The sequence below is a fragment of the Heptranchias perlo genome, chromosome 25 (assembly GCF_035084215.1).
Source record: "Heptranchias perlo isolate sHepPer1 chromosome 25, sHepPer1.hap1, whole genome shotgun sequence".
Lineage (NCBI taxonomy): Eukaryota > Metazoa > Chordata > Chondrichthyes > Hexanchiformes > Hexanchidae > Heptranchias > Heptranchias perlo.
Genome location: NC_090349.1, coordinates 9885905 through 9897388, shown reverse-complemented (window position 1 = coordinate 9897388; position 11484 = coordinate 9885905). Strand labels below are relative to the sequence as shown.

Below are 11484 nucleotides of genomic sequence, written 5' to 3'. Positions count from 1 at the left end.
CTGCAACTCGATCCCCCAAAGCCTGTGGATGCTGGGTCAGTTGAAATTTTCAAGAATGAGATGATAGATTTTTGCTAGATAAGAGTATCAAGACATATGGAACAAAAACGGGTAGATGGAGTTGAGGTGCAAAGCAGCCGCGATCTAATTGAGTTCGAGGGGCTGGATGGCCTACGCCTGTTCCTTTTGATTCTCTGTAACCATATGTAGTGAGAAACTATTTAAATAACAGGATAGTATCACAATGTATTCATTGCCAAGAATTAATATTGATCTGACTTCAAATATGCTGAGCACACGAAGCTTGAGAGTTTTGTTAACCACAATTCCAGGTTATACACAGTTATTCCCTCCAATCCTAAAATAAACTGATAATCTCTGCATTAGATTTTATATTCGTTCATTGAGCTGCATTCCTACACGTGCAGTAAGACAGCGAAGAATTTTGTTTCGATTCACCGTCGTTGGGAGTCTGATTGAAAGTAATGTCCCTTCTCTGACCAGCGGTGTCGCTGTGGAGCAGCTTTAACTAAACTGCAAAGCGCATCTCCCAAATAACTGATGAATGAAGCAGAGTAGCACTGCTTAAAATAAACTCAACTTATAAACGGAAAAACAAACTAATAGAATTGGTATAACGTGAGGTGAAAGAGAAAAAAAACATAATGAAAATGTCCCTATTCTGCTATTTGCTGAGCGGTTTGCAATGGGATGGTTACATTTTATGGTGAAGTATTCCAGAGATATGGAAGAACTGTCCTGCAGGAAAGATGGAAGGCACAATTCCAATATGTATCCATTTTAACTGGAGAGCCTCCGATGAGCTTCCTCCTCCACCAATATGTAAGAAATGAATCAGTACTTATCTTCGCCTCTAATTGTAGTAATTAATTTAGTCTGATTTGGATTGTATTACTTAGAGGCCTCATTCTACCATTGGCTCACCACAATATTAAAAGGCTGGACAGGATAAGCAGATATATCACTAAATACTTTAATTAATTTTCTCACACTACAATTGTTGCTACTACATGTTTCCCAATTAATAATTCCAATTATATAGTTGCAACGAAATGACCAATATTTAGCATTGGTCAACAGAATCTACATTAGTAAAAGCACAATATCTTAATTTCAGTATTGCAATAGCAGAGCTTTTGCTGGGTTAAACAACATAACAGAAAGCAATCGTTATCCAAGATTACCGTGTACATTTCGGGAGGTTAACGTTTATATCCGCGTTTAAAGTAATACTAGAAAGTTTTCAATGTGACGCCTGTTTGGGATAACATTAATGGACAGACAATCTCGTTATTTAGGGACATTTTTCTGCTTTATCAGAGATCTTCATTCCTGAAGTGCTGGTTCCACCTCTGGGTTCATTTTCTGTGTGTCATCATCAGTTGTCTCCTTTTCTGGTGTATTACCTGTGATCCCTAGCCGGTATCTTGATGAATTTGTATCAGTTATACCAAACGTAGTCCCAGCTTCCAGTTAGCCTTCACACCCCGTCGAATTAATGAAACGAGCTTCGGACTTAAATAACTTTTCTTCTTACGTGAATTCAAACATAACTGCAGGCAGTCTCGCCATTAATCAATCTTAACCAACACGTAATTCCAATGCAAACCCTCAACAACAACGTCAAGGAGGGTACAGGGGCTCTCTTGTCAATCCCGAGATCATCTTACATTTACATAGATGTTGGGCAAATAAAGACAGGCGCTTGGAATTTCCGCGGGAGTTCCCCCGCAAGAGATCGGTGGAGCCCCAGAGAAACGGCGTAAACGGCAGTTGGAGCGCAGAATTTCAGCGCAAGCATGTTTAAAACAGAAGCGTTGCCATTATTTGAGACACAAATAAAAAGCCAAGTATGAAAAAATCGACTGTTCAGTCAAGTATGCCCGATAAACTAAGGTATCCGCTGGACTCTGACTGTTCGCTGTTAGGTCAGGTGAGCAGTCCTCTTCACATCGCATTCCGAAAATGATCTTCTTTCGGTGGTCGAATCGCCTCCTTGGAAAGAGCTTCAAATCTCCTCAGAAATATTATAACGAATATTAGAAGAATGGCCTGAATGACGACGAAGGCGAAGAGTCCGATCTGACACATCAGAGCAATATTACAGTACCAGTCCTGACAGGTGGCGACAATTTCATCCTCCGTTAGATACATGATCCGCCTGTCCTGGAGCTCAGCCGGCGAGGAGCACTTTATGTTCTTATATTGAGGTCGGGCTTCCTGTTTGAGAAGCCAGGATCTTAGGTATAAAATATTGCAATCACAGGTCCATGGGTTGTTGTCCAATGAAACCGATCTGAGGTACTGCAGAGGGTCAAACAGTCCATTGGGGATGGCCGATAATTTGTTGTTGTTCAGTTTGATCTCAGTGACGGTGGCCGCAAAACGCTTGGGAATTGTGCTGACATTCAGCTCCTGGCCGCTGCAGTCCATAAAGTTCCCAGAACAGCGACATAGCACCGGGCACTGGAAGACCGCCACTGGAACCAAGGAGAGAAACACAAGGAAAACTTCTTGCTGGCTCACCATTGTCATCGTCTGGAAAAAAATTAGCGAGTTAGTTCGAAAAATAAAGCATTAAAGAGTCGCTGATTGTGAACAATAGAAACAAATACTCAAAAAGCAATAAATGGAAAATACAGTGCCTTGTCAAAACATAGCCCGAGACAGATAAAATGGAATTGAGTGTTTATCTGAAAATTATAATCAGAGTAATGAGACATCATAGCCAGACACAATGCCACGAAGGTAGAGGACCCAGCCACAACAGTTCTGCTGAGTTTTCATTCCTTAAAGTATCATTGCACTATTATTTCTGTATTTCAAAATTTTGATGCAATCTACATCAAAATTGCTTTAAGGAAACGTCATTAAATACAAGAACTGGGATACATTCTGACCATTTCAAATCTTGCTTTTTACAGAGCAGCTCCAAACCAAATACCATTTATGGAATAATTTAAACATAGTTGTCATTAGTTGCGATTTCTGATGTATTGGCTATCGGGCTGTCTATAAATGCATGTCATAGTTGACAGCTATTCTCAGAGTTCGGGCTGGGGAGAGATATGGATCAAGCAAAGAATGGGCTCGTCGCTGCAGTCTACTAACCTACGCTGAAAAGTGACTTCAGGTGCAAAAGGGTCTGGGCTATATTTGCTCCTTTTTTGGGATCCAATAAGATGCAAACTATGAATTTGTAGTCTAATGCATGAGGAATAATCGCGTGTTCAAGATGCCAGACCACTTTGGGCGCCCATGGAGCCATAGAATATTACAGCACTGAAGGAGGCCATTCGGCCCATTGTGCCTGTGCCGGCTCTTTGAAAGAGCTGTCCAAATAGTCCCACCCACTTTCCCTTCCCCCATTGCCCTGCAAATGTTTTCCTTTTCAAATATATATCCAATTCCTTTTGAAAGGTATTATTGAATCCGCTTCCACCACCCTTTCAGGCAGTGCATTCCAGATCATAACAACTCGCTGCGTAATAATTCACCCGCTCAGTTATTATTCACCACCTCGAGAAGAGAGGAGACTACAGAGGACAAGCATAGGGCCACCTACAAAAAGGAAGAAAAGGTGAAATCATTACTGATGTTTGGGGCCTCGTGTTCCAACCACCTAATAGTTGTTGACCAGCCAAATATGGGAGAAACGCATGAATAAAAGGGAAATGTTAAAATGTGAGAGAAATAGACTAAGTCAATCAAGTTTGACATCTTGTATAACGAAAATACACGTTAGCGAGCGGTGTTTTGGGGATCTTTAGCCACCTCTGACATAGTCAGAATTACGGTACACCCACAGTACTGGTGTAATAACTGGTTGTACTGCACCCCCAGCTTATTTTCCATAACCCATCGCTCCCGACATGTAATTCAGATTGATCATCCCTCCTAATATATCTTGCCGTGGCTCCGTTCATTTCTTTTTTTTAGGAACCTGTGAAACGCTTTGGGGCGTTTTTCTGCATTGAAAGAGTCACATAAATGCAATGGAATTCTGCTGCACCATCACCCGCTCTTCTGCGAATAATTTGAGCGGGAGACCGGCGTAAACCCGGGCGAAACGCGCGCACGGACGTTTTCCACTCGGTTTCTTTATGGGTTCCACCAGACTCCCGCATGAATTACCGGGACAGCAAGAATAACTCCGCGGAGTTTCAGGGCCACATGCTGGAGATTGTCTTATTATTCATTTATGTCTATATTGATTCGAATATAATAATCCATTTTACTAACCTTAAATCTCACAGCGACAACATAAAGGGAATATAACCAGGAGCAATCCTCTTCATCCAATACTTCATTCCATATTTATATGTCCTTGGCAATGATTCTTGCCTATTGGTTGCCAAAAAACCAAGAACATGTAAATATTTTTTAAAATCTGCCATGAAATATATTAAATCGATGAAACGTCACATGCGGTTGCACTTATTAAATGAAATGCCTCAATTACCTTGCAGTGTCTTCCAGTGGATATGTATCACGCCCCACTATAATACCTTCCTTCTTATCAGCTAAATTACAGGGCGATCAAATTTATATCCAATACGTGTGCACAAGTTTTTACACCGATACAGTTCAAATAAAACTCTTCAATTCTCTTCAACTTTGAGTGTCCACGTCAGGGCACTACGGCTACAGCAAAGAGGGAACTCTGCTCTAGCTGATAAAGTGAGCGACAGGTCCATAAACAAACTGTTGAGTTAAATAATCAGCCCCACCCAGAAACGTGTTAAGACGCACTGAGAGCGTGCGCTGCAACAGAGCACTGTGCCATAGCACGAAACCAACAAAAGGGCATCGAATTCGGCGGTTATTAGTAATTTTAGTTTTATTGGTTTGGCTGGTTAAAATTCATGGATTCGTATGCCCCCATGATAATTCAGAGTAATACGAGGCAGCGCTACATGTTATAATTGTATATCAAAGCATGACAGGCATCCTACATCCTATCGTGTGCTGGCTAAATAAATGTGTACAAAGTTTTGATGTTCGTAAGAACTCGAGAAAAAGATCACGTGTCAGAAACGGGTCATTGGGCTCATTGAGCAGATTCTATTAGTACTCCACCTCAGATAGCCGAGCATCCAATGGTACTTTGAACTAATGCTTTTGACTCGACTACCTGACGGTAGCGTATTCCAAGTGTGTATCACCCCTTGAGTAAAGATTTTTTTCTCTGCGATTTGTTTTAAAATATTTACTAACAAGCTGAATATTATTGCTCACATAGAGCGGATCCACCTGCCCTATGCTAAACGGACGTTAACTATATGTGGCACCAGAACATGTTTCACTGTGATTCAGCTCATTGTATTTCGCATTTGCAAACACAATAAGCTCCGCCAAAACACTTTTTCTTATAGACCCTGTCTCTTTAAATTCATCCAACTCTGGCCCATTGTGCCACTTCCTTCGCCCACCATTGGCAGCCGTGCCTTCAGACGTATAGGCCCTAAGCTCTGGAATTCCCTCCCTACACTTCGGCACTCTGTCTCCACCTTTAATATGCTCCTTAAAACCTACATCTGATCAAGCTTTTAGTCACCCATCCTAATATCTCCTCTTTGGCTCGGTGTCAATTTTTATCTGATTAAGCTCCTGTTAAGCCATGGGGTGTTTTACTACATTAAAGGCACTATATAAATGGGAGATATTGTTTGTTCTTAAAACATAACAAACATAGACAGATTGGTGAAATGGGCAGACACATGGTTGATGAAATTTAACGCAGAGAAGTGTGAAGTGATGCATTTTGAGAGGCAAAATAAACTAAATGGTACAATTTTAAAGGGGGTACGGGAACAAAAAGACCTGGAGGTGCACAGACACAAATCTTTGAAGGTGGCAAGACAAGTTGAGAAGGCTGTTAAAAAAGCATATGGGATCCTGGGCTTTATTAAAAGCAAGGAAGTTATGCTAAACCTTTATAAAACACTAGTTAGGCCTCAGTTGGAGTATTGTGTTCAATTCTGGGCACCACACTTTAGGAAGGATGGCCTTAGAGAGGGTGCAGAGGAGATTTACTAGAATGGTACCAGGGATGAGGGACTTCAGTTATGTGGAGAGATTCGAGAAGCTGGGGTTGTTCTCATTAGAACAGGGAAGGTTAAGGGGAGATTTGATAGAGGTGTTCAAGATCATAAATGGTTTTGATGGAGTAAATAGGAAGAAACTTTTTCCAATGGTAGAAGGTTCAGTAACCAGAGGACACAGATTTAAGTTGATCGGTAAAAGAGCCAGAGGCTCAAGTGCCAACCAGAGTGTCAACAAGTGCCAACCAAAGAAAATAAAGAAAGTTCAGAGGGGAAGTGAAAAAGGAAATAAGGGGGGTAAAGAGAAAGTATGAGAATAGACTAGCGGGCAACATAAAAGGGAATCCAAAAGTCTTCTACAGACATGTTAACAGTAAACAGGTAATAAGAGGAGTGGGACTGATTAGGGACCATAAAGGAGATCTACTCATGGAGGTAGTGGGCATGGCGGAGGTACTAAATAGGTAATTACCAAGGAAGAAGATGCTGCCAGAGTTTCGGTAAAGGAAGATATAGCTAAGATACTGGATGGGCTAAAAATTGAGAAAGAAGAGGTATTAGAAAGACTAACTGTACTTAAAATAGATAACTCACCTGGTTCGGGTGGGATGCACCCTGAGGGAAGTAAGGGGGGAAATTGTAGAGGTACTGGCCATAATCTTCCAGACATCCTAAGATCCAGGGGTGGTACCAGAGCACTGGAGAATTGCAAGTGTTACAGCCTTATTCAAAAAACTATATGCCAGCAACTATAGGCCAGTCAGTTTAACCTCGGTGGTGGCAAAACATTTGGAAATGATAACCCAGGACAGAATTAACCGTCACATGGACGAATGTGGATTCATTAGGGAAAGCCAACACGGATTTGTTAAAGGCAAATCGTGTTTAACCACCTTGATAGAGTTGTTTGATGAGGTAACAGAGAGCGTAGATGAGGGCAATGTAGTTGATATGGTGTACACGGGTTTTCAAAAAGCGTTTGATAAAGTGCCACATGGTAGGCTTGTTATCAACATTGTGGTCCATGGAATAAAGGGGGCAATATCAACATGCATACATAACTGGCTAAATGACAGGAAACAGAGAGTAGTGGTGAACGGTTGTTTTTTGGACTGGAGGGAGGTGTGCAGTGGTCTTCCCCAGGGGTCTGTGCTGGAACCACTGCTTTTCTTGGTATATATTAATGACTTGTACTTGGTAGTACAGGGCACCATTTCAAAATTTGCAGATGACACAAAACTTGAAAGCATAGTGAACAGTGAGGAGGGTAGTGATAGATTTCAAGAGGATATAGACTGGCTGATGGCATGGGCAGACACGTGGCAGATGAAGTTTAACGTGGAAAAATGCGAGGTGATGCATTTCGGTAGGAAAAATGAGGAGAGGCATTATAAACTAGAGGGCACAATTCTATAATGGGTAGAGAAACAGAGAGATTTGGGGATATATGTGCACAAATCGTTGAAGGTGGCAGGGCAGGTTGAGAAAGTGGTTAAAAAATCATACGGGTTCCTGGGCTTTATAAATAGAGGCATAGAGTACAAAAGCAAGGAAGTCATGATGAACCTTTATAAAACACTGGTTCGGCCACAACTGGAATATTGTGTCCAGTTCTGGGCATCGCACTTTAGGAAGGGTGTGAAGGCATTAGAGAGGGTGCAGATGAGATTTAGTGGAATGATTCCAGGGATGAGGGACTAAAATTACGTGGATAGATAGGAGAAGCTGGGATTGTTCTCCTTGGAACAGAGAAGGTTGAGAGGAGATTTGATAGAGGTATTCAAAATCATGAAGGGTCTAGACAGAGTGGATAGAGAGAAACTGTTCCCATTGGCAGAAGGGTCAAGAACCAGAGGGCATAGATTTAAGGTGATTGGCAAAAGAACCAAAGGCCACATGAGGAAAAACATGAGGTTGGGATCTGGAATGCATTGCCCGAGGGAGTGGTGGAGCAGATTCAATTATGGCCTTCAAAAGGGAACTAGGTAAGTACTTGAAATGAAAAAAAAACGTGCAAAGCTACGGGGATAGGGCAGCAAAGTGGGACTAGTTGGATTGCTCATGCATGGAGTCGTTGCAGACTCGATGAGCCAAATACCACTTTTCTTTGATTCTATGATTCTAGGCAACATGAGGAAATATTTTTATGCAGCGAGTTGTTATGATCTGGAATGCACTGCCTGAAAGGGTGGTGGAGGCAGATTCAATATAAACTCTCAAAAGGGAATTGGGTAAATGCTTGAAGGGAAAAAATACAGGGCTATGGGGGAAGAGCAGGGGAATGGGACTAATTGGATAGCTTTCAAAGAGACGGCACAGGCACGATGGGCCGAATGGTCTCCTCCTGCGTTGTACCTACTATGAAACTATGATATGATACTATGATATAACAATTATATTTTACGAACTTTGAACGATCTTAGAATAATTCTTAGATATTTCAGGGGGTCTTTTGCTCCGTGTTTTGAAGGTCATGTTTAGCAAGGTAGGATCTGTAAAGTGAAAATACTACATTTCCCCTGTGACCAACCCACAAAGTTATGGAGGGAGGTTTTGCTCTTCCAGCTCCTTACAGTGAAAGTACAGTTTTTGCCCTGTGATGAATTGGGAAATATGTGCCCTTACCTCAGAAAATTTTCAAAGTACTAGAGTTCTAAAGGCCTGGTATTTTCCTGGGGAAACAGGAGAATACAGTGGACAACTCATGTGATCTCTGCTGAACTACATGCCATAATTAGGGGGCAACTGTTAATTCTGGGTGACCTACTCCACACATATAAGGGTGCAGGTTTTGAATCATAGGGATGTCAGTCTACTCATAAGAACCGTTTCAATGTGAATACAAAACAGAAGAATTGGGGAAAATCCCAAATTGTAACACACCTCTCAGACATTCAGCGATAGAATGAAAGCAAAAAAATGTTCATCTGATGATTGCATTCTCTCATCTCTAACCTCCAACATCTCTCTTTGTCACAACCTTTCTTGTTTTATTTTCTTAATATTACACTTGCCTTTCCTTCTTTGAACTTACCTCCCTTGCTCCTAAGTTCCACATATGTCTTCCTTTACACTGTCTCATTCTCTCCTCCGACTACAAAATTAGGAAATTCTACAACAAAAGCAAAATACTGAGGATGCTGGAAATCTAAAATTAAAAATAGAACATGCTGGAAACACTCAGCAGGTCAAATAGTCCCTGTGGAGAGAAAAACAGAATTACCGTTTTGGGTCGATGATGAAAGATCCTGCTGTGTATTTCCAGCATTTTCTGTTTTTATTTATGAAACTATTTACTTCCCTTATTAAACCTTTCTTCCTACCTAAAAAGGGCGTCAACTTCTTGATTTTTCTTTTCTTCCAGTCTTTTCAACCTTGGTGCTGTTGTACATAACGGGCTTCAGTGCTGGGTGCAATGCTCTTGCATGAAGTCACAATCCTTTCTTCAAAAAAGGCTTATCTACTTTGCTGGATGGTTAAGTGTATCCGGCTACTATAGTAGCGTGGATGAGTTGGCATATTTTTTTACCAGTTTATCTCTGTCACCCTCTTGGAGCTGCATGTTATCTCAGCATGACAAGGAAGCGCGTCAAATAGATTTCAGATCTTTGCAAAACTTGACAACATTGTTTCTAGTTTGCTAGAAAACCAGTTGTGACTTATTGCTTTAGTGCTGTCTTTATAGTGCACCCACCATTGGAATGTGAAGAGTATTTTAGCAGCAATGTGAGTAAGGAGCGAGGATTACATGAAGATGAAATCAGAAAACGGGGAATGATAGAAGTCAACTAATGCCATTCAGTGGTACTTCTCATCCAAACCTGAATAAATATGTTTGTATGACGCCTGTTATAACACTCATGCGATGAATGTAACGCTATACAAATGGAACTCCACGTAAGAATAGATCAACAGAAGGCTGGGATTGTTGGGGACGCCATAAATTTGATTTTGACCAGGTACGCTATAAATAAAGTGTAATATATAAAAATCAGGATGAAGAGGGAAAAGATATTCCTCAGATTATATTACTTGACTGAAAATCTCCTTAATAAAAATCTATCCAATTTCACTGGTAGAGTGCCCCACTTTTCAAAGTGAAAAGGGAAACCCAGGCATTACTGAAATAGGAGTAAAGAGTTAATCTAATTTACATAGTTAAATGTCAGTGCACCTAGAGACTCGCAAATATATCTATGCATAAACATACATATGCTTATAATTTCAGAGCTTTTCTTGAAATTCGATTTTACCAGCACGTTTTTTAAATTCCTAACTCAGGACCCCTATTTTTCAAATCGCTTCACGCTTTCTTTGTTGTTTTGGAAAACGTATCTATGTAAACCTCAACTGCTCCAGGTAAAACGCAGTTCCGCACGGTCAGCGTTGAGAAGAGGACTTCATAGATGCATTATGAGTGTCACGATGGTAACGCTATTATTGAGCCAGTCCGAGGCCTCCAAGATCATCTTCCGGTCCAGAGTCCGCTCCGTGGAGCAGGACGAGACTTGCTCGCACTTCTTCTTCCAAAAGGTGCACAGAGAGAGCTCTGTGATTAGCAGACTGAAGGAAGAGGACGGCTCGGTCACGTCCTCACAGCCCGACATACTGAGGATCTGCAAATCCTTTTATGCCGGACTGTACGACGCGAAGCCCACAGACAGCGCGGCCTCCCACTCCTTCTTGTCGTCTATCACGGAGGTTCTAGACGACAGCAAGCGGGAGAGTCTGGATCACCCGCTAACTCTGGACGAACTGACAAAGGCCATCCGTTCCTTTGAGAAGAGTAAGACTCCCGGAAGCGACGGCTTACCGATGGAGTTGTACTCGGCTCTGTGGGACTGGATAGGCCCAGACCTGCTGGAAGTGTACGGGGGTATGCTTCTGGCAGGGAGCATGTCAGACTCCATGAGGAAAGGCATCATCACCCTCATCTACAAGCGGAAGGGGGAGAGGGAAGAAATCAAAAATCAGCGACCCATCTCACTACTTAACGTGGACTACAAAATTCTGTCCAAGGTCACCGCCAATCGGGTCAAGTCAGCCCTGGAGGTGGTGATCCACCCCGATCAGACCTGCACCGTACCCGGCAGGAAGATCTCTGATAGCCTGGCACTACTCAGGGATACGATTGCCTACGTACAGGACAGGTGGGTGAACACCTGCCTGATCAGCCTGGACCAGGAGAAGGCCTTTGACAGAATATCCCACACGTACATGATGGACGTGCTCTCCAAAATGGGGTTTGGGGAGGGAATCCGCAATTGGATCCAACTGCTCTACACAAACATCAGTAGCGCAGTTTCAATCAACAGGTGGGAATCAGAAAGCTTTCCGATCAAATCTGGAGTCAGGCAGGGCTGTCCTCTCTCCTCCGTCTTGTTCGTGTGTTGCATCGAACCCCTTGCCGAGTCCATCA

The 11484-nt window shown here is 42.2% G+C and overlaps 1 protein-coding gene across 7 annotated transcripts; it reads right to left on the bottom strand.

Moving 5' to 3' along the window:
• Positions 1–972: 972 nt before the first annotated feature.
• On the bottom strand, positions 973–9531 carry gp1bb (glycoprotein Ib platelet subunit beta). 7 transcript variants are annotated; one of them, XM_068005556.1, is made up of 3 exons: positions 9389–9531; positions 4264–4365; positions 973–2559 (listed from the first exon to the last, which is right to left on the bottom strand). In XM_068005556.1, exon 3 carries the CDS (start codon positions 2554–2556, stop codon positions 1969–1971), a length of 588 nt encoding a protein of 195 aa, XP_067861657.1. In that variant the 5' UTR covers positions 2557–2559; positions 4264–4365; positions 9389–9531; the 3' UTR covers positions 973–1968. The 7 variants fall into 7 exon arrangements, 5 of the variants coding, with proteins under 5 accessions (XP_067861657.1, XP_067861660.1, XP_067861659.1 ...); XM_068005559.1 differs by lacking the exon at positions 9389–9531 and adding an exon at positions 9100–9184; XM_068005558.1 differs by lacking the exon at positions 9389–9531 and adding an exon at positions 4484–4706.
• Between the last annotated feature and the right edge of the window lie 1953 nt (positions 9532–11484).